This window comes from Vipera ursinii (genome assembly GCF_947247035.1).
Source record: "Vipera ursinii genome assembly, chromosome: 1".
NCBI lineage: Eukaryota > Metazoa > Chordata > Lepidosauria > Squamata > Viperidae > Vipera > Vipera ursinii.
This window is the reverse complement of record NC_139512.1, coordinates 297,616,955-297,640,576: the sequence shown is the minus strand read 5'-3', so window position 1 is coordinate 297,640,576 and position 23,622 is coordinate 297,616,955. Positions and strand designations below refer to the sequence as shown.

General features: G+C 37.0%; 1 protein-coding gene across 1 annotated transcript in view; it reads right to left on the bottom strand.

The window, feature by feature from the left end:
• Window positions 1–22,548, bottom strand: part of DNAH8 (dynein axonemal heavy chain 8) — a 134,675-nt gene extending 112,127 nt beyond the window's left edge. Inside the window, exons 1-15 of the mRNA XM_083349336.1 lie at window positions 22,426–22,548; window positions 21,716–21,905; window positions 19,536–19,699; window positions 18,239–18,415; window positions 16,076–16,189; window positions 15,302–15,409; window positions 13,384–13,485; window positions 10,006–10,152; window positions 8,435–8,632; window positions 5,965–6,041; window positions 5,084–5,183; window positions 3,382–3,501; window positions 1,538–1,673; window positions 1,253–1,440; window positions 3–83 (exon numbers count right to left, since the gene is read on the bottom strand). Of these exons, the coding sequence (XP_083205462.1) occupies window positions 3–83; window positions 1,253–1,440; window positions 1,538–1,673; window positions 3,382–3,501; window positions 5,084–5,183; window positions 5,965–6,041; window positions 8,435–8,632; window positions 10,006–10,152; window positions 13,384–13,485; window positions 15,302–15,409; window positions 16,076–16,189; window positions 18,239–18,415; window positions 19,536–19,699; window positions 21,716–21,905; window positions 22,426–22,533 (2,010 nt within the window). The 5' untranslated portion in view covers window positions 22,534–22,548. The remainder of the gene's footprint in view (window positions 1–2; window positions 84–1,252; window positions 1,441–1,537; window positions 1,674–3,381; window positions 3,502–5,083; window positions 5,184–5,964; window positions 6,042–8,434; window positions 8,633–10,005; window positions 10,153–13,383; window positions 13,486–15,301; window positions 15,410–16,075; window positions 16,190–18,238; window positions 18,416–19,535; window positions 19,700–21,715; window positions 21,906–22,425) is intronic.
• Window positions 22,549–23,622: the final 1,074 nt, after the last annotated feature.

Genomic DNA, 23,622 nt, shown 5'->3' with positions numbered 1-23,622 from the left:
ACCTTCTTCATTTTAGGTGCCATCAAGTTGACAAACACTGTTGGAACTTCTTGGCACAAATTTTCATAGCAGTGTAGAATGTTCTGTGAATTAAAATAAATGTTCAGAATTTAAATTAATATTAACGGAAATTAAAATATATAATGAGTTCCAAATGTCTTCAGCCTAGATAGATTTCTATGCAAAAATAAAATAAAATCCTGAGCCATTTTACTTAATAAAGAACTAATGTTCCTATGATTTTTAAATATGAAGATAGTTGGGCTACACTACATAACAGAGAGATTAGGATGTTTCAAGCAGAAAGCTTCTTGGCACATATTTAAGAAGATTCAGAGATAATTCACCCAGCTAGTATGCAAATTTGTCACATTACATGTTCTTAGGAAGTTACTGTATTTGAGGCACTTTTATTTTTCCCTCTTAAAGAATCTGTTATTACATAATGGCAAATGAGCAACAAATGTCAAATGTAAATGAGAATGATCTTTCCTTTTTATTAATAAACTATCATTTTTGTTTTGTGCACAATAAAGCAAGAATTATCATCAAATAATCACGAAATGTTGTGACAGTTTCAGCAGATGATATGTGATCTCAAAAACAGTACTATCTGATGACATTCACAATTCACAGAAGTCACAGTGACACAAACATGACTTACGATAACTCACTTATAGTTAAGCCTTTTGAAATTCCAAAATATAGGAATGGATTACAGTGAATTTAATTCGGATAATAGTATAGGTCTGCTGATATAGATGTATTGCAATGTAAGTCATATATGCAGAAGATGGATTCATACAATATTTATAATAAAGCAATACCTCAGACAAACAGACAAATGAATCTATGGATATACTTCTCTCCACTAGTTTAATGACCTCTTCCCCAGCAATAATCCTGACATCTCTGCCTCTTTTTATTTTATACTTCAAGCATTCTAACGGTCCTGCCCTGAACTCTGCATTCATGCATGAGCATTATTGTTAAGCTATTTTGACATTTTTATAGATACACATTTCTCAATTAAAAGTCAGTTAAATGAGATTGCTTCTCTTTCCTGACAATACACACCTACCCCAGCAAAATGTAATTTGTAATTGAAATATACCTTGCCCCTTTTTGACTTTTCTCTTTATTTTCTTCTTGTGGGTTAACATATTCCCAGCTTGTGTCATAAAATCTCCTTAATGTATACTTTCCATAAAGATAAGTGTTATTTGAAAAATCAACACACTTCTTTACCTACCTCCAAGCATAATTTGTTTGCTTTTACTTCTCCTTCAATTTTGACTATCCTCTTTGCCTGCTCTGGTACTTCTAGACCCATTTTTATCATACATTTTGTTTCTCGAACAATCTCTAAAATCTTGGGGTCAAAATTTACCAGTAGCTTTCCAGTTTCAGGGTGACGTACCAATAGTGTAACCTGCAATGCTAAAGTCAAATATTGTGATTAGAGACACTTCCCCAAAGTAATCGGACAGAGTAATGGTATTATTCAATAGAGTTTGCAATGGATTAAATAGCTTACCATACTCTAACTGTGAAATCTCTTTCATCCATGCTGTGTGATAAAGTACCTCAAACTCCACCAATACATAGGAAATTTTATTATATAATCGAACAACTGCTTTTCCTTCCACACTTGCTAAGATGTCTGAGTTTTTCTGTTAAAATAATGATAATGAAAGAGCTACATATTTAAAAAGTAGGTGAATAAAATACTTCTACTTTTACTAAAGAGGACATTCAGAATATCCATCTCTCAAAATTTACTTGCAATCTTACAAGGTTTGCATTTGAAAAATCTTTCAATATTTTACATATGACAGTAATTCACACCATTTGTTCAACAGACAGCATCACAACTTAAATATCTGGTCATAAAATCAAATAAGTACCTAACAGTGAGACGCATACACATTTTTAATGGGTAAAAGTGGTTCCAGGAGGAATGTTTAAGGACACACAGTGAAATTTATGCTGTATCGGTAATCCAATTTGCACTTTAAAAAATTTACACTTGTCCAGGTCTTTTGAGACCTCAGACCCAATATACAGTAAATATTGAGCTGGTTAATAAGAGACAAATCAAGAACCTGGATTGCTTTTATCAGTTTAAGGAGACCTTGTGGTCTCCCATTAGTTTATCTAGGAAAAAGAGGGAGCACTTCCCATTGTTGGGTATGCAAAGCAGGGATGGAATAACCATCTGTTAGAGTTGCTTTAATTTGGATTTGTTCATTGCATAGCAGGTTGCATTTGTTCATTGCATAGCATTGCATAGCAGGTTGGGACTCAGTGGCCTATGAGGTCCCTTTGAAATATATAATTCCATGGGGAATTTATATAATACAAAATGATGACAAAGGATCATCTTCAGCACAATAATAGAATAAGAAGAGAAAGTTCAAGCTTTTGCTTCTTAGCCAGAATCACAATGAATTAAAATTCTTTCCAAGCTAATATTAAGAGGGGGGGAAAATTCCACGGTTGTCAATCAGAGCTAATTTTGTAAGACTAATAGCTGCATTGTGGGATGGCAGCTGTTCAACACAATTAAAGAATAATAAGAGATGGATACTGCAGAGTCATTCAGAATTGTTCCTCCCTTCCTTGCTTTGAAACATGTTTTTAAAAAACTGCAGAAAATAGGGAGCTTGCTGGATTAGGGAAGTAAACAAGCTGGTTCATTGGAGCTTCTTTATTACATTTGTCAAAGAAGACATGACTACCTAGCAAGCAGGAAGTCTGAAAAGAAGCTCTTATTAAGGGGGTGAAGATATTCTGCAATATTCTGTTGCATAATCAATGCAATTTATTACCCCAGTATAAAAAGAAAAATAATCCAGATCTATGTGAGAATAGCTGTCCTTCCTATCTGAAATGCCTATTTCCTCATGCAATCAATTTTTAATGAGAACTAATTTGGGACAAAAACAACCATTGCCATTAATAATGCAGCATTTCTAACAATGTCTAGCACTGTCCTAAACATCAAATCAGTTGGGCTTGTCTGTCTGAAGAGATGCCTGACAAAAATGAATCACAAGGGAGACAAAACCATACGCCTAGATCATTTTATTGGAGTTTTCTAGTCACTAAAGCTTAAAGACCATGGTTAATATGGTTCTGTCAAAACTGAGTGGAAACTAGAAAACAGGGATATTGCTTTCAAAACAATTAAACACTGCCCTCTATAGGCTATTCTAAATCATTTTACTCAAACTCATAGCCACACTAATGGGAAGACTGTGAAGATCTGGTGAAACAAAATAATAACAAGCAGTATTCTCCTCACTGGACGATGAAATATATTTTGAAAATTGTGTGTCAACCTTGTTATTTACAAATAGGTGGTGATGACAAACTTACATAAAAATAGTTGATTGGCTCACTTATACGCCTGAAGAGTTGTCTCACCCATAGTATCTTTCCTGCTACTGGTGGCATGTTTCGAGCCAGGATAGGATTATCCTTTTGTACCTGATAAAGCTATGATAAAACAAAGTCAAGTGTCAAATGAGAATGCCATTAATAGTTGAGCTACTACAAGTCACTCCGAAAGCATCTGCATAGGAAGGAATATAATGTACCAGACCAAAGTTCTACAGTTTGATGTGCTACAGACAGAATATTTGCAAGAATTTCCAATTGCATTGGAGAGCATCAGGTTGGAGGAGCTTGGATTAGACCATGTTAGCTATTCCCAACTAATCGGGTATAATGTTCAGAAAGGGGAAAAAAAGGAGAGGAAGGCAAGGTTGCAAGTAAAACATTATATATTAAGAGTTAATTCACTTGCTAATAATTATGAGAATGGAAAGTCACCTCCACTCCCTGTTTCCACATTATGGATAGCTTTGAAAGTATATTAACATTCTGTTTGTTTTCCTTTCCAGTTGTTTTTCTGATTAATGCTAATCAACCCAATTGGCATACCAGCATCTCCAGAGTAGGCAATATGAAATTAAATCTCTAATATACACAATGTACATTATTGACATTTCAGTGTTTCTCTGCCTGTTCTATTGAATTTGCAATGTTAGATCTCGTTACTAGAAATGAAGTCTGTGAAAGCAAATTAGATGATTATTATCCTTTTAATTATTTTTGTCTTTGAATAACTGCACAAATAGCCAAAACATCTACAGGTGGTCCTTGTTTAATGAACACTTGTTCAGTGACTGTTCAAACTTACAATGGTGCTGAATGAGTGGTAGTTATAATTGGTCTTTGCGCTTACAATCATCACAACATTCCTAAGATCATGTGACTGCCACTTGCAATTTTCTTTGCCAGCTTCTGACAAACAATGTCAGTGGGGAAATCAATACGTAATCAAAAATGGCAACCATATGACATCCTTGTTTAATGACCCATGATGATTCACTTAACGATGACAACTGGAAACGTCAGATTTTTTTTTGGTAAGTGGTGCATTCGTCTGACATACTTTGTGACTGTACTGCTTAGCAACAGAAATTCCAATCTCAATGCCATTGTTAAGTGAGGACTACTGTATAGTGCCTTTTTAAAAGCTATATGCAATGTAGTTTAAAATTTTAAAAGCAAGTCTACCATTTTGATTGTGCATAGACTATTCCACAGGTCTGCAACCCGCAGCTCCGGAGCCACATGCGGCTCTTTCAGCCGTCTCCTGCGGCTCCCAGTCCTCTGCTATGTGTAGTCCCCCCAAAAAAAAGTGGGACTAAAAAAGTTCAACCAATCAATTCAAATATGCAGGGTAGGTGCATATCTCGCCTTGGCTCCACTCTTTAAACCCTGTTTTGCGCATGCGCGCATGTGCGCGCATGCGCACACATTTTTTTGCAGCTCCCAGTTTTTCCTTTTGTGAGGGAACCGGTTCCAAGTGGCTCTTTCACTGTTTCAGGTTGCTGACCAGTGGACTATTCATATTTAATAAAGTTATATATGTATAACAATCCCACAACTTATTAAAATTTGTATGGAGTAAAAGTAAGTTCCACAAAATTATCACTTAAAACTGATTTTTCCAACAAGTAAATCTGTTCAAATTGACAGATTCTGTTCAATAGAAACACATACTAAATACCTTCTTAGTTGCTTCAAGTTCTGCAACATAGTGCTGAAGAATACGCCCAACTGTATACCCAATTTCATTCTGAAGACATGGCATGTTCAATTTCTGAAATCTATGGAGTTCATATTCAAATACAGAAATGTATGGAATATGATACTGTTAATATAATCAAACTGAAATAAAGCTTTCTTATTTCATATGGTACAATGTAGGCTATAAAAATACTAAAAACTATGCTTTCAGAAGATCAATTGTATTAATTTGTTGTAGTAAAACCTTCAAAGGCCCCATTACATTTCATTGATAAAGACAGTTGTTACAGCATCCATTATTTATAATAGTTTCATAAGGGGCATTTAATAAATTGTTCTTTTCAAAGGAAACCTGTCAGTTTGTTAGCTAAGCTAATCATATTTATGGAGGACTATCAGATATGAACTACAAGCATCTAGACAACCTTTAAAGACAAAGAGAGTTTTGTGTAATTATTTCAATTTTTGCAGCTAATGTATGGTACCTCTTCCGTGTTCTTCAAAAATACACATAGCAGTTGTGGTGGTAGTTCAAAAAGTATCAGAGGTTTAGGAAAACAGAACAAATGGAAGAAAAGAAGCTGAAGAACATTAAAGACCAAAGAATACCTGATCAAAAAACAAACTTAACTTTTGCTTTTGGCTTAGTATTTTTCTACTGTATATAATTATCTAACTTGCATTAGCTGGAGGGATATAGTCTGTTATGCTATCCACCTACAAAGAAAATGGGAAACAGAATAACACGTGGCTGCCTTTCCTAGCTCAACTGTGAAGAGACAGCACCTGCCTTTTATCTTTCAAATGAACATAACTTAACTCTTGTCCCAAATACTTGCTAATTTAAAATATTTGCTGTACCTCTGAAGCAACTGGAGAGCATGCTGTGACGATAAGATTTTTACGAAACAAGCACCCATAAATGTCTGTATTTGGACCTAACAGAAAAGAAAACAAAACTGAATATTAGTAATTCAGAAATCAACATTCCTTCCAAGAGAGGAATACAAACACAGAATAAGAATAGAATATATTTCTGCACTTAGAGTCATAGTTTGAGCAAAGAACAACTTGAGGTAAATAGAGGTGGTAAGAATTTCCATTTCTAGGCCATACTACCCGCCTTTAAGAAACTTCACTTGCCTAGAAACCTCCAGCCAGTCTCTCACCTTCCTTTTTGGGGAAGGTGGTGAAAAAATGTGATTGTGTTGCAGCTCTAAAGGTACTGGATGAAACAGATTATCTGGAGCACTTTCAGTCAGCTTTTAGGCTGGCTATGGGACAGAAAGAGCATTAGTTTATTTATTTATTTATTTATTTAGTTACATTTATATACCGCCCTATTCCCTGAGGACTCAGGGCGGTTTACAGGGAATTAAAAAATCCACCATACAAAAGTTAAAAAACCAAATTAAAAAATATTAAATTGCACCTGTCAATCTCTGTCGAGAGCAGGATGGAGGTAGTGGCTTTTAATACCAACAACCATGGTATCTTTTGGGGTCAACTGGGGGCTTTGGACTGGGCAGCATAGTCTTGCACTAGTTTGGTTCCTTTCTCCAAGGCCAGTCTCCGTTGGTATTGATAGACAGTGAGAGGTCCTACCTATGCCGCTCTTCTATGTGGTACTACAGGCTTAATATTCTCTTTGTTCCTTTTTAACATCTACACTGGGTGAAAACATCTGTCACCATGGGCCAAGCTATCATCAATATGCCAATGATACTCAACTCTATATCTGCATCCCAGATAAAAATGATGCCATGACTGCCCTTTGTGGTGCCTAGAAACTGTAAGGGTCTGTTTGCGGGACAGTTGAATCCTGGCTATGGATGTGTGTGGTACCTCGGGTTCCAGAGGTTTATCATCTTTAATGGGTGGAGTTGCACTACCCCAGACAGACTTCTATGCAACTTGTGGGTTCTCCTGGACTCACAACTCCTGATCAAAGAGCAGGTGGCAACTATGGCTAGAAGACCTTTGCAAAACTTTGTGTTGTGCACCAGTTGCACCATTTATTGGATCATAGGGCTCAGTCACTGATGCTCTGGTCACCTCTTATTTGGATTACTTAAATATGCTCTTCATGGGGCTATCCTAGAAGTGTTTGAAAGTTACAATTGGTTCAGAATGCAGTGATGCAAACTGTTTTGGAGGCACATGTAACATCACTGTTAAATAGGCTGCACTGATTGCTGATCTGCTTCTGAGGCCAATTCAATATGTTGCTTATTACTATTAAAGCCTTTTATGGTATGGGTTCAAGATATCTGGGGAATCATCTTGCTAATTGTGAGCCAGCCACAATTCTGAAATGGGTAGCCATACAGATGTAGAAAGTAAAATAAAATAAATTTATTCACTTAGCAAAAATACTTCAAGCTTACTGAAAAGCCCACATAGACAGCTTATCAAATTTGGGAGTTTTATCTTTAATTGCATTTTATATGCTTCTCTTCATTAAGCTTTAATTTCTCTGAGAAACAGTTTAGTTTGGATTGGCCCACCCCACTCACTCTAGTAGAAGGGACCTGGGAATCATACAAAAAGAAACTAAATATAAAATTAGCAATACTTTAATGGCTTTTTATGAAGTTGGAATACTGTGTACTCATCACCAAACTTCAAAATGTTGAAGTTTGGAAAAATTGCAGAAGAAGACACTGCAGCAAAACAGTATGCTACAACTTATGGAAGAATTTCCCACTCACTGGGTGGGAATACACAGGATGGACAATCTTATATCAGACATATTCCTATAGTCATTGCTGATAGGGTCTGCTCAAGAAACAGCTGGGGCTGAACATATACCGTGAATGTCCTATGACAAGATGGAGATAGGGGCTTGGATGGGGCTTAGAAGAAGAAATAAGTGAGATAGAAAGACATACAGAGTGAGATTTTTCTTTAATCCAATTGTCCTTAAGAAAACATTCAAGGGATTCATGCCATTGCTGTTGGCGTGGAGAAATGGACGTAAGAGTCTGTTAATATGTTAATATTTTGCTGCCAAATTCTTGACTATCTGTCCCAATGGTTTTGTGTATATATTGAAAAGCATCAGAGGCAACGTAATGGAATCTGGAAGGACCACACAGTCTAGCTTCTCGTTGTGCAGCAGTAGTCCCCGGAAAATGCCATCTAGAGGTAGGAATGGAATCACTGCTAAGCAGTGCTCCCAAATCCAATTCCATTAGCATTACCCCCGCTCCATTTCTCTTCAAGTACAGATCATCAGGCTAATTAAGGAAACCAGAACTTCACAACCTGTCCTAATCTGAATTAATAATATTTTTTATATTTTAGTTGAATTGAGATACATGTGACCTACCTCTAAATTTTCAATTTTTGTCATGAAATCTGCAAAGTCTACATCAAATTCTGTTTTCCGTGGGTCAAGGATATCATATTTCTTCTTTTGAACACTTTGGTAGATATTTTTGAATTTAATTGCCATAATATCAATTCCTTCAATGGTACACATATTCAGTGCAGAGAAAGTCTGAACAATCGTTATCATCTCGGTTATCTAAAATCAGAAAAGTTGTTCTTTCATGTATTAACTATGATTTCTTTCAACGTTATATTTTTCTGAAATGAAAAATCTTGCACAAAACCATCAAATATCAGACAAAAACCTCATCCATTACTATACTGTTAATATTGTACACCTAAGATGACTTTATATTAAAAAAAAATCTGGGGAAAAAAATCTTCATCTTTGTTTTTCATTTACAACAATTAGAAAATATAAAGCTGAACTGATTTAAGTAATCTATGATTGACAACTATTGTCATATTTTATCTTAAGACACCTTTTCAAAGTTATTCTTATCTTTATTCTTAACCTGTTTTGTATGGTCACCCATTGCATCTAAGCAACTCTGGACAGCTCATAACAGGCTGACAGGTTTGTTTGGTACCCAACTTATAACATTCACTGAATTTAGTCAAATTCTAAAAAACCAAACACTACAAATATATTCTGTGCTCCTTGAGACAAAGGAGACCTTCTCAAGTGTCCAGAGGTAAGGAAGGGTTTGATGAAGTTTATTCAGTCTCATATTTTGCTTTATTGTCTGCCCGTGCGCCTTTGGCGTCTAGTCATGCCAGCCACATGACCACGGAGACGATCTCGGACAAGCGAGACAAGATCTTCGGCTTTGAAACAGAGATGAGCACCGGCCCCTAGAGTCGGAAACGACTAGCACACATGTGCGGGGGAACCTTTACCTTTTTTAATGGTTTCTTAAGTAAAGAGTCGTGTGTGAAAAAGCTTGTCTTTGATAGTGGCAGTGATGGGACAAGTTATTTCTTTTTTGGCCTTATTAACTCCTTATTTTTCTTCCTACCAGTTTTCATTTTCTTAATCAATTCTTATTAAGACTTTCTCATTCTTTTCCTAAAATCCTTCCATTTCCATTCTAAGACATTTATTCACACATTGGATTACTAAATTGCAACTCTGAAAGACTTTATTTCAGGCTGAGTTGAATTTAGCTGAATCACCAACTAGGCCCAAACTAAATCTGACTGTTGATGTCTATCTCTAGTATCTGTTTGTATTACTGTCAGTTGTTGCACTAAGCCACGGGTGTCAAACTCGCCGCATCATGTGACTTGTTGCAACGTATTATGACTTTTTTGCATTGCCATTGCTGGTGGGCACGGCCTCCCCACGATGCAATTGGCCCGTGGGCTGGCAGTTTGACACCCTGCAATAAGCCCTTGCTTGAAATAAACTAGGATGCTATTACATTGCTTTCTGCTGTAGCATAACATATTTAAAGGCAATATTTTTCAGTCATTAAACTTTATATCAGTCTGAAATGTTACATCTGAAGCCACAATGAGAATTAGGGACGTTAGGCAAAAGACTGACATTTTCTAAAGAGTACTTACTTTTTCTAGCCTTTTACAGAAAGCTTCAAATTTGCCAAAAATGTACATCTCAGATACTTCAAATGTCTTCTCCCCTGAAGTTTCCAAAATTTGTTTTCTTGTTTTATGAAAACTTTTCTGATATTCTTTAAACAAAAAAATACAGTCCTAAAATGTAAAAAAAAATATGTAGCAATTACTATCAGTATAATTAGTAAGATTACTTAGAGGCATAAGACTTATGATTAGAGTGGATAAAAATTCAACAAATCTAATGCATACATCCCCTTCATGGATTACTGCCTTGTCGTGGCGAAGGGGCTTGCGTAATTCAATGAAGCTATGAGCTATGCCGTGCAGGGCCACCCAAGACGGACAGGTCATAGCAGAGAGTTCTGACAAAACGTGATCCACTGGAGAAGGAAATGGCAACCCACTCCAGTATCTTTGCCATGAAAACCCTATGGACAGTACCAAAAGGAAAAAAGATATGACATTGGAAGATGAGCCCCTCAGGTCGGAAAGCGTCCAATATGCTACTGGGGAAGAGCAGAGGGCTAGTACTAGTAGCGCCAGAAAGAATGAAGCGACTGGGCCAAAGCTGAAAGGACGCTCAGCTGTGGATGTATCTGGTGGTGAAAGGAAAGTCCGATGCTGTAAAGATTTTTTCTCCATAGGAACCTGGAATGTAAGATTCATGAATCAAGGCACTAGGCCATTCAGGTATGAATTAAATCATATCCCTGTTGAATATACAGTAGAGGTGACAAATAGATTTAAGGAATTAGATCTGGTAGACAGAGTGCCTAAACAACTATGGACAGAGGTTCACAACATTGTACAAGAAGTAGCAACTAAAACCATCCCAAAGAAAAAGAAATACAAGAAAGCAAAATGGCTGTCTGAGGAAGCTTTGCAAATAGATGAGGACAGGAGGGAAGCGAAAGGCAAGGGAGAAAAAGAAAGATACACCCAATTGAATGCAGAATTCCAGAGAATAGCTAGAAGAGACAGGAATGCCTTCTTAAATGAACAGTGCAAAGATATAGAAGAAAACAATAGAATAGGGAGGACCAGAGATCTCTTCAAGAAAAGTGGAGAGACGAAGGGAACATTTCATGCAAAAATGGGCATGATAAAGGACCAAAATGGCAGGGACCTAACAGAGGCAGAAGAGATTAAGAAGAGGTGGCAAAATTATACAGAAGAACTATACAAGAATGAGCTTAATGTCCCTGATAACCACGATGAGGTGGGCACTGACCTCGAGCCAGACATCCTAGAATGTGACGTGAAATGGGCCTTAGGAAAGCTGAGCAACAACAAAGCTAGTGGAGGTGACAGTATGCCAGCTGAGCTATTCAAAATCTTAAAAGACAATGCAGTAAAAGTGCTACACTCAATTTGCCAGCAAATTTGGAAAACTCAACAGTGGACACAGGATTGGAAAAGATAAGTTTACATTCCAATTCCAAAGAAAGGCAGTGCCAAAGAATGTTTGAACTATCGCACCATTGCACACATTTCACATGCTAGTAAAGTTATGCTTAAAATCCTACAAGCTAGACTCTAGCAGTATGTGGATCGAGAACTACCAGAAGTACAGGCAGGATTTCGAAGAGGCAGAGAAACTAGAGATCAAATTGCCAACATATGCTGGATCATGGAGAAAGCTAGAGAGTTCCAGAAAAATATCTACTTCTACTTCATTGACTATGCTAAAGCCTTTGATTGTGTGGATCACAACAAACTGTGGCAAGTTCTTAAAGAGATGGGAGTACCAGACCATCTTATTTGTCTCTTGAGAAACCTATATACGGGTCAAGAAGCAACAGTGAGAACTGGACACGGAACCGCTGACTGGTTCAAAATTGGGAAAGGAATCTGGCAAGGCTGTATACTGTCACCCTGCCTGTTTAACTTATATGCAGAGCACATCATGAGAAAGGCAGAGCTAGATGAATCAAAAGTTGGAATTAAGATTGCCGGGAGAAATATCAACAACCTAAGATATGCAGATGATACCACTCTAATGGCAGAAAGTGAAGAGGAACTAAAGAGCCTCTTGTTGCAAGTGAAGAAGGAGAGTGCAAAAGTTGGGTTGAAACTAAACATTAAGAAAGCCTAGATCATGGCATCCAGCCCTCTCAATTCCTGGCAAATAGATGGGGAAGAAATGGAGGTAGTGACAGATTTTATTTTCCTGAGCTCCAAGATCACCGCAGATGGGGACTGCAGCCAAGAAATTAAAAGACGCTTGCTCCTTGGGAGGAAAACCATGGCAAACCTAGACAGCACACTAAAAAGCAGGGACATCACCCTGCCAACAAAAGTGTGTATAGTCAAGGCTATGGTCTTCCCAGTTGCAATGTATGACTGTGAAAGTTGGACCATAAGAAAGGCTGAGCGCCAAAGAATTGAAGCCTTTGAACTATGGTGCTAGAGAAGACTCCTGCGAATCCCTTGGATTGCAAGGCGATCAAACCGATCAGTCCTAGAGGAGATCAACCCTGACTGCTCTTTAGAAGGCCAGATCCTGAAGTTGAAACTCAAATACTTTGGGCACCTAATGAGAAGGAAGGACTCACTGGAGAAGAGCCTAATGCTGGGAAAGGTTGAGGGCAAGAGAAGAAGGGGACGACAGAGAATGAGGTGGCTGGATGGAGTCACTGAAGCAGTAGGCGTGAGCCTAAATGGACTCCAGAAGATGGTAGAGGACAGGAAGGCCTGGAGGAACATTGTCCATGGGTCGCGATGGGTCGGACACAACTTCGCAACTAACAACAACAAACAACAAATGCATACATATAATTTACTGTAGGAAAAAAGCCGACCATTTATATAACTTTTACAAAGAACTTTTCCAATTAGAACTCGATTTTCGATCTGTATCTTCATAATTAATATGTTGCATGGTTTAATGCTGTTAACTGAAATATGAAGAAATCTAAATCTGTTTTAGATCATAGGAGCAAGCAGAAGCTTTTGAAGATAATTTTTTTAGCCTACATAATAAGGTTCCTATACTTATTGCTAATAATTTCTTGCTAATTAAGGGAAAATATTGACAAGATGCTCACTATTTTCTAATAATTCAAAATTGATTTCTTTTACTTTTCAAGCATAAAGACTATGCGGTGCAATGCTGGGGTAAATCTCCAGAGACCTAATTAAGCAGAAAGCTCCACATTGGAATTGTTTTTTTAATAAACAATCGGGTAAATTATGACTTTGTATGAATTTTGCTAATAACACTAATGAGAGTTCATGATAAGTTAGCTAACATGAAAACCAAAATCTTGTTTTATAGCAGTTATACATCATAACAATCCCATTATAGAGATTCAGTAGGGAGCAGAAACAATACCATAGAAAATATATAAGGCATTACAAACATACCTTAATTTTCTGAATTACTGTTGGAGTATCCTGTTCCCATACACGGCTAAATCCTCCATCAGTGATATATGCTTTACATGCTGTGACCATCTGATTTGTAACCTATTGTATATTTAAAAAAGAAAAAAAAACATACATTGTCTTTTACATCAAAGTTCAGCATTTTGAACATTTCCACAACCTTGTATACAGCTAGTTATTTAGATATGCTCTCCCATTAATAGTAAAAAATGAACGCCTGAAGTTTCACAGCAACTGCTCATCTAATGACAAACCAAAAGGAATCTAATTGTCAGTTCTTGGAGCGGGGAGAAACAATTCAGAATTTAAAAGATACTATTCCTACAAGTGCCTTGGTATTGTATGCCTTTTTTGCTTTTTTTTCTCTTTTCTTTCAAGATACTATAATGAAAACAAGCTTGCATCAGACTACAATCTAACACAATTCTTAAACCACTGTGTTATGCCTGAGATTATCACAAAAACTAGATAATTTACAGTAAAATCACATCTTTAAAGATTATTTTATGATATGAATCCTAAAGAAAAGAGGGTCCTTGAAAGCTTTAAAAGTCATACTTATACGCTTACATCTGAACTAGATTCCACCTTTGATGACATTAAACAAAGATGCATGTTCTGTACTGTGACACCACATCTTCCTTGCATTTAATTGTTCCACAACTAAATATACTCTGTGAACACACATGTGAAATTAGGGATCTCCAACCATTTGGGGCTGCTGATTATATCTGTAGTTTTGAGAAATAGCTGAGTGCTGAAGGCCAAATATGGCTTTTAGGCTCATGCCTCAGTATGCATATTGTCCAATGAGACAAACCGAGACAAGAGGATCATTTTATTCAGTTTATTTTATTCTGATAAAAAGCATTCTTCTCATTCAAAGAGGGAACCCAAATCCTTAGCTTGCATTCCATTTTATAGCTAACACATCAAAGAAAATGCAGGAGGAAAGTTGATTGGACAAGATCAAAGTAACCTCCCTTTTGCACAGGAAATTAGTTACATGTAGTCAAACAGGTTACATGTATGTCCATTTAAATGAGGTCTGACATCAGAAGGGTGTAAAATTTAAGATGTTAATGAGGAAAAAGGTTTTTTGGCATTCATGAAGAGGCAAATCAGATGCCAATTAGCGCTAACAAACTTTCTCTTATCAGAAGATATTTGCCAGCCATCCCTTCTATAGTTTAGCTTTTCAGTTTAAGAATGTTAGAAGCTATTGATCAATTCATATAGTGTCAACTCTACAATGAACCTGGCTGCAGCCATTTTGCTCGCTCTAGGTTGCCACAAAAATGGGAGGGGTGTGGAGGATTTCTACTAGCTTAAACATTTTACTGTCCTGTGGGAACCAAGGTCATTTCTGTTAGTTAGATGGGGGCATGACCATTTGGTTAGAAAGCCCGCTTACCAGCAGATGTAAAACATTAAAATATAGTGTATACATCAGAAAACAATAGTCAACACTGAGGCTTGCACATTTATGTACAGAGCACGTTAGGCATATGATGATAGCCTACATATTGGGTTGAAAATATATAAACCATGATGTTGTGACTTTAAGATGTTAATTGGCCAATGGGTGTGTAAGTGTTCTCATGGCCATAAGAGGGAGCTAGGAACGTAGCTTCTCTCTCTCTGAATTCACTGCTCTCTACTATTACTGTTTTTGCTCTGTTTTGCTGTACTGTTGGTTTACTACTGTGATAAACCTGTACAACTGTGTATTGACCTCTGGACCGGTAAGAAGACTCAGTGTATCTTGTGGTTACTGTGATCTTTTACTGCTCTCAATACCCTTCCTTCTCTGTGCAACTTCTTGGTAGCACAAGGAGACCTCTGCACAACAATTCCTATCAGAGCACTCTCCAGTTCACTAATTAAAAGCACTTACTTTGATAAAGAGAGATGTCATTTTTTCAGAAGTATTATAATATCTGGAAACACTATGAATCATTCTTATAGCATTAATCAAATTCTGTATTCCGTGGGCCATGGAAACCTAAGAAAAATATTTTATAAAATTCAGAGTGAAAGATGGCATACTTTAAACTACCAGGTGGGACTGACAATGAGTGCAAGAGGGATACGGCTGTTTTCAGAAGAAATCTAAATTCCTAATGCCTAAAATGAGTGAAGAGTTTGTTCGTTGCACTTAAAAGGCAAATTTCTGGGTGTGGTTCCTCCCCCCATTTTCTTTGCACCCAACAAGCAGTTTTTTAAAAAAGTAATTCTTCATTTTGGAATCACTTTTCTATTCCAAGAATGATTAAGACAATTTACAATAGACCCATAAAAGTAATAAAACATAACTTATTAAGAAGTAACATAAATTATTTTCTATCAAATATCTTCTGCTGTATTTCATATGAATAGATTATTTCTTTCTAATCTTAGATTCCTATCTACAACCCTGTCTTGACAATTAATTTAAATCTATGACTTACATCATTAATTAATAGCCATTAATTAATAATTGTCCATAAAAGTCAGGTATTTTAAGACACAAGAATACCACTGCACCATATATAGAATATAGTTAGATTTAGAATCTTCTGCTTATGATATACATTTTAAAGCCATTTATTTTATTGCATATACTTTAATAGAAAATATAAGTACACAATATACACAAAACTGTATGCAGACTTCTTCAAAATTTACTCACTAAGTCATAATTATAGAGTGGCTGACAAACTTTTTCAAGTGTGTATAAATATCTAACATTATCCTTGGATTCATTGGCTGTATCTGTAATTCTGGCATCCAGTTCTCGCCACAGCTAAAGTAAAAACAAAATGTTGAACTTTTAAAACACTGAAATAAAATGTGCAGAATTCATGTAGTAGAAATGTTATTAATTCTAGCTATACTTGGAATAAATAAATAAATACATGAATAAATAAATACGGTATGTTTAAAAGCCTACAGATTCAAATTCTTGATAACTACATTTTATTAATAAATTATTTAAAGAAAACGGTTTAATTTTACCACCAATGACTGCACTCACTGTGAGACTAGGGTTTATACTGTATATGCAGCAAGACTATATTGTTTACTTATTAAATAAATTTATATTGCTTCCCATCTAGCAGAAAAGACAGAGAGCAGTATGAAAACTTTTAAAACCATAAACAAAGGTGAAGCCCCACAAAACTTACATCTTCCGTTCAGTCATCCCAGGTCAGTTCTATACACATACTGACACTAGTACCTTGGGGAAAAGTTTTAGTATTTTTCCTGTAGGCCACCAGGGTCAGGTCTATATCAGGGGTGAGGCATTAGGTAGGTGCCATGACAGACTTGCTGACTTGCAAGTTGTTCTGAGTGCTAAGGCAGCATAACAATATATTAGGACATTGCCATGCTCCACTAATGCACTTATGTAGATTGAAGGGGAGCACTTCCATACTGGGGAAGTGGTATTACAATGCACTCATGCAGTACTGTGCAGCTAATTCAAGTATTGTAGAAATGGGATAAAAAAAATGGAAGGGCATCTGCTTATATTATTGTCTGCTGAGAGCAGTGGCAACCCATTGGCTGTCTCTCCAAACCTCTAGGCTCTAAAAGCTGTTTTAATTCAGCCATCAAAAGTTGGACTTGGGATTTCCCAAAAACATTAATACCCATGTCTGAGTAAAATTGCTGTAAATTAGCCTCAATTTTCTGAATGTTAAATTAGAATAAATCAATTGCCCCATATAATGGCAGTAATATCAAAGTTAACCAAATCATATTGCCGTCAAATGCAGTTCTAGCCCTTAAGATAAATAGCTGTGTTACATCTAAGCACTAGCACACACACACAGAGACCACAAGGCAATGAATTTAACCCCAACTTTTGAAGAGTTGAGGCTTTGTACCAAATACTACGTCCATTTAACTCTCCCTCCTCCACATTTCCAAGCAGACAGATTAAGTAGCTTTATTGTGGAGAATTACAAGCTATTCAACTAGCAGCCACTCAGTCTTGCACTCTATGTATTTGAGGGCCCAGCTTTGGATCTCTTCCTCCCATATTTTCTTTATTTAGCCTTGAAAGTACTGCCCTCTGTCCTTAACTTACAAAATAACTTTAATGTAAGAATCATATTTCCTCCTTACCTGCTTGGTCCTTATATCTGGATCAGGGGTGTCACAACTGCCGGCCCGTGGGCCGGATGTGTCATGCCGAAACCGCGCCCACCCCATTGCCGGCAAAGTCACGATACGTCACGACACGTCACGTGATGTTGCGAGTTTGACACCCCTGATCTGGATCATAATTACTATGTCCTACTATTGGACTGATATAAGCATTTTAATTGATTAAATTAAAGCAAAGACATACTTACTTCCTCTTAAATGTAAGCTTATGAGACTGTCTCAATTCTAATATGTGCACGTTAGCAATTAGAGCTACACCAGGCAGATGTAGAATTTTAGTTCTGAATTAATTAAACCAAATGGAAAAAGTGTAATCCTCCAAACATATGATAAGGTGTTCATGAAATTAAAGAGGTACAAGCTTAATACCTGATGACTGCATGTAATTTTCCTGGCAGAAATATGAACATGCTTTTTAATTGTGCATTTGTTCTTTTTACTTCCCAAGGTAGCCTAGTGTGACTTTCTAGTAGCTTCCCATCCAAGTTCAAGGCAGATCCAACTTGTTTTAACTTGTTGAGATCAGCCAAGGTTGGTTAGGCATTGCCTTTTACCACAGATTTTCATGGAGTTTATATTATCTTAAAAAGTATTGGGGATATATTGAAACAGACTGTATAAATCATTAAAACCTCATTTTTTTTAAAAAAAAACCAACAACCCAACAACTAAAAATTACCTTTATAATTTTGGAACGTGAAACGTTGAGAACATTTATGACAGATTTGCAAGGTTGTCCTTTAATCTGCTCAATAATAAAATTAAATTTGGCAGACATTCGTTTCCAGTGCTCTAATTCGGTAAGTGGACCTGAGTCATCAGCTTCCTTTCTCATCTGTTCACTCTCAATCAAAACCTGCCAATGTTAAATTTGTACAAGATAGTTATCATGTCAGCGTTGCTATGTCACATTCAGGACTGTCACATGACATTTTGTTCCATTCTTCCAATGGGGTCTGCAGGTCCTCCCTGCTTTCCTCAGAAGAATGAGGGCTGGCATACAGTACCATCCTCCAAGTTGCATTCCTTTCAGCCAATGCACAATGTTGCACTGCATGTAGACAAGGGGCAGGGCTTGCTTTGTTATGCTGTTTGCATCACCCTGATCTCTTTGCCTCCAGCACAGAAACCACTGCCTTCATCTTGCAACTTAAGCTGCAGAGTGCAAAAGTGTTTTGGAAATCTTACAAGTGCATCTGTTCCTTACTAATCACCACCACCATTGATGTCATTGTCATCATGACCATTATCTTCATCAGAGCTAATAGTCTGCTATCTTTAAAGATACCCCAAATTAGCCCCTCATTATCTTAGGCTGCTATCTTCGATTAATACTTAACTATCAGCTACAATAATATTTGATTTGCTGAAATACAGTTGCATATCATTTAGGCTATTGACCTTTATCACTGTTCCAAGAACAAATGTGGCACCAAACCATTTTGATCTGAAACAATAGCTTATCCTGAACAAAGGGAACCTTCCTAAACGTTCAGGATAAAATCGCAACACAAGCAAATACCTGGTTAGTCTAGAAACAAATTGCTTTAAAATGCATGTTTGGAATGTTGTCATAAACCAGTTTTGCCTACTTGGAATTGTCAAGGCGTGCCCATAATTTATAATGTGATTGGTCAGCACAGTAGGAACAGTTCTGTGCTGAAAAAGATCAATCAATCAGGATAGAGCTGGAAAGGATCTTGGAGGTCTTCTAGTCCAACCCCCTGCTCAAGCAGGAGACCCTATACCATTTCAGACAAGTGGCTGTCCTGTCTCTTCTTAAAAACCTCCAGTGATGAAGCACCCATAACTTCTGGAGGCAAACTGTTCCACTGGTTAGGAAGTTTCTCCTTAATTCCTGGTTACTTCTCTTCTTTATTAGTTTCCATCTATGATGCCTCAGAAATGACCTCTTCATGGCTCTTTTTTCTAACTATGCTTCCCTCTGCTTAGCTAAAGTACCAGAAGATGCTTACTTGCTCAATTTGCTTGTACCATATCATAAGTGCATCCTCCAATTGATGTATAATATCAGGATTGGCAGCTGCTGCTGTCACTTCCTCAAAAGACTGGAATTTGGAAAAGTCAATGTTATCTATTTTTTTCAGTTGAACAGTTCCCTGGATGCTCACTCTAGCACCTATGTATAATGGGAAAGAACATTTTCTCAGATTCTACCATTTGTTTACTGTGCTGTTTCATTACAATAGTTTGCATTCTAGGGAAAACCATGCAAGATGTCCCTTTCTCAAGTCTTTGCACATTTTTAAATGGTGCTATACCTCGCCAATATTATCAATGAAAAGATGAAAAAAAAAGAATCCTACTTCAAAGATACAAAAGCATATAGATCATAGCTTGCCAGAATCTAGGAAGCTAATTTGGGTACTAAGAGTCTGGTTTCACAAGTGGAAGATGCCAGAAGCAGAAGAAATGGGATCTCAGAGTAGCCTGATAGGTAGTGTTACAGATCACAGAAGAGATAAAGTGACTTCTTGAGAGTTGTTGTGGAGTCAGTAAGAAAACCAGAATTGTAGATATCCAGGGCAGTGGGGGAAGCTGTCTCAAAAACAAAAATGAGGCTCAGGTATCAAGAAAGTATAAAAATGCTCAGAGTGAAAGGAAATAAAGAGAAAGGTCTTAACCTGGATGCATGGCTAGGAAAAAGAGAAAAAGGAAATGTGTGAGTTCAGTAAGAGACAGCCTCAGGAAGTAAAGGGAGGCAGGAGAAAGACTGAAAAAGCAAAAGGGAGAAAGCATAAAGTATGAAAGCTCTGGTTCAACACACACATTTAGGTAAAGGTAAAGGTTCCCCTGCACATGCGTGCTAGTCGTTTCCGACTCTAGGGGCCGGTGCTCATCTCCGTTTCAAAGCCGAAGAGCCAGCGCTTGTCCAAGGACGTCTCCGTGGTCATGTGGCCAGCATGACTAGACACCAAAGGTGCACGGAACGCTGTTACCTTCCCACCGTAATGGTCCCTATTTTTTTACTTGCATTTTTACGTGCTTTTGAACTGCTAGGTTGGCAGAAGCTGGGACGAGTAACAGACGCTCACTCCGCTAAGCGGCACTCAGGATTCGACCCGCCAAACTGCCGACCTTCTCATCGACAAGCTCAGCATCCTAACCTACTGAGCCACCACGTCCCACATTTAAGTACTTAGCATATTAAGCACTTAATATATTATTATATAACTACTTAACATCTTTGCCTAAAATCTAAGAAAATGAATAATCATATAGTTGTCAGGGAAAATTTTGGGGACTTGATTTAATTAATTTTTAACCTGATTTTAATTTTTGTATGTTTGTTTTTAACCCTCCCTGTAAACCACCCTGAGTCCTATGGGAATAGGGCGGTATATAAATTTAATAAAATAAATAAATAAATAAATAAAATCCAGAGGAGGAGCTCACTGGAGAAGTTTTAACAATGCATTTGTCTTATTAAGCAGATTGCCATAGGAATGTGATATACAGGAACAAATGATTTATGTAGGACTGACAATGAAAGTACATGTAGTGCAAATGGGAATTGCTTTAGATTATCTCTCTGTAATCTTTAGGAATGGCAATCTTTGGAGTAACACTGATCTCTTGGTTAAGGGCACAAAATCAAGTACAGTATTTGATTTGCGGAAGTTATCCTCACTTGTAATTTTCTCTGAATTAAAAAGCTCTGACAATTCATTGCTTTCCTTCTGTCATATTATGACACTGGCTCACTCCAGTTCATTATTTCAGTCAGTCTTATGATGACCTTTCATGTAGTATAAAACAATCAACTTTTCATATTTGACTCTAGAGAGCTATGATATGTAAACTTTACAGTATTATGTTCTTCCCAACCCTACTTGGGGGAATACATTTAATATGATCAGACAAGGTTTTAATGATCTTTGATGGATTCCCAGAAAGATGCCTGTATTTTAAGAGGGACAGAAATAAATATGCTATTGATTAGCCAATCAAGTCTTCAAATTGTTCTTTTCTATCCACATCAGCAGTTCTTTTGGCTAGCAAGGCTAGGAATAAGAATCTGAATATAGTATGTCCCAACCAGATATTAGACAATACATCAAGTTATCAATTATTTTAAAAAGTAAAATGGAAGGCTCAGCTTATTTGCCCATTTGTTTGATCTATTTGATCTTACCATCCAAAAATGCCAAATATCTGTTCAATGTTTCGATGAAACTTTGTTTTTCAAGTTCTCCCTGCTTGGACTGATTTAAAGCACCCCAACTGCTTGTGGCAAGAACAGCAGGCAGAAAAACTGTTGCCAAGATATTCTTGATGCCAAGCAAAAGACCTTCATTTCCATCCAATGATGAATAGTATATGTCCTAAACAGGGAAGATTGAAATACTATGGTTATTAGATGCGAAAAGAATCAAAAAGCTATTATGGAACAATATTTGGCATTTTACAATACATATAATAACTCTCTCATTAAAGAAAGCTTTATGTTGCAATGAGAAGAATTTTTTCTCCTTGTATTTCATACTGCCTGAGTTATGAAGAATCTTACAGTTGCTCTGTTCACATACTCTACTAACAATAAAACAAACAAATCACATTATGGCTTTTTGTACTTTGTAAACTTACACCCACCCACTGCATCTACAGGATGGGTTGGGGTTCAAATGCGGAAGTGTGTATTGCAATGTCATAATGCAATCCATGTGGGGATGGGGCCCAAGTACAAAAAAGTGGTGCTTACATGGTTCAGACCAAATATCTATGCACTTACCAAGAATTAAGATTCTTTACAATTTATGGGGCTTATTTCTATTACTGTGCTTACAAATTTAATGATCTTGCTTTTTTGAAGAGAGGTAATAATGAGAAATAAGATAAAAATACCTCATGCATTGACTTAACGTTCACAGCCACATCATTTCTAGCACGTACAAAAAATAAGCACTTTCCTTTGAATTTGTCTTGAGATTCATCTACGTACAATTTCATCATTTTAGTTCCTTTCAGAATACCTGGGATTGCTCTCCCACACTCTGAAAATTAAAAAAAAGATGAAAATCATTTTATCTTTTTTAAAACTGATTTCATTTTAATTTCCTCAATCATTGTGAGCTGCCCAGAGTTGTTGAGAGTCAGGCAGTTGAATAAATTGTTGCTGTTATTGCTGTTGTTGTTAAGCTACGTTTAGCTCTTGTGGAATTACTTTGGCATTTATTTTGATTAGGGCATCAAACCTCTCTTAGCTAGTCATTGCTATGTAATAAATACACTGGTTTGTGCAAAACAAATAGAGAGGTACAGCAGCAATGTGTGCACCCTTGGAAGAACTGAAGGACCAGATTGGGGACAGCTTCTCTTGGACAAAATCTCAGCTACAAGCTGACACCAACTTGTCAATCAATCAAAATGTACATGTTCTCACTTCTGGTTCCTCCCTATAGCAATACAGCTAAGAGGTCACAGGGCTCTGCATCCCACAGCTGATTTCGCCCTGCCAGAGGACCCTAAAAGAGGCGACAAAGAAGGAGGGGTGCTCCAATGATTGCAGAACAATGGCAGTTGATCTCCTCTATCCAGGGGAAGCCCTCCAACCTGACAGGAGAAAGGCTAGCTGCACATCAGTGTCTAGCCCAAGCTACAAGCAGCCAAAGTCCAAAAGCACGAACCAGAACAATGGTGAACAGCGTGCTTGAAACTGGGTGACAATATTGATCTTCTCTCTTCTATTTTGTAACTGAATCCCTGGAAAAAAAAATCCCTTAAGCAAGAAACCCTCCGAAAGTGAGGGAGGGGACTAAATCTCCACCCCTCCACAGAGACAACTGGTGAATTAACTTCTAAGGGGGAAAGAAATATACTGAAATGAAACTAATAGCACTATAGTCTGCATAAATCTGAAAATTAACAAAACCGTTAAGATTTTACATCCTAAAGAGTTTCAATGAATTTATAAAAAATAAAACAACAGCAATTTTATTGTTTGAAAAAGTTGGAAAATAACTACTCACATCTAGTGGAGAATCAGAGCATAGAACACCAGCAACTCTGACTCAGAAATTGGCAAAACGCCCAGAAACAAAG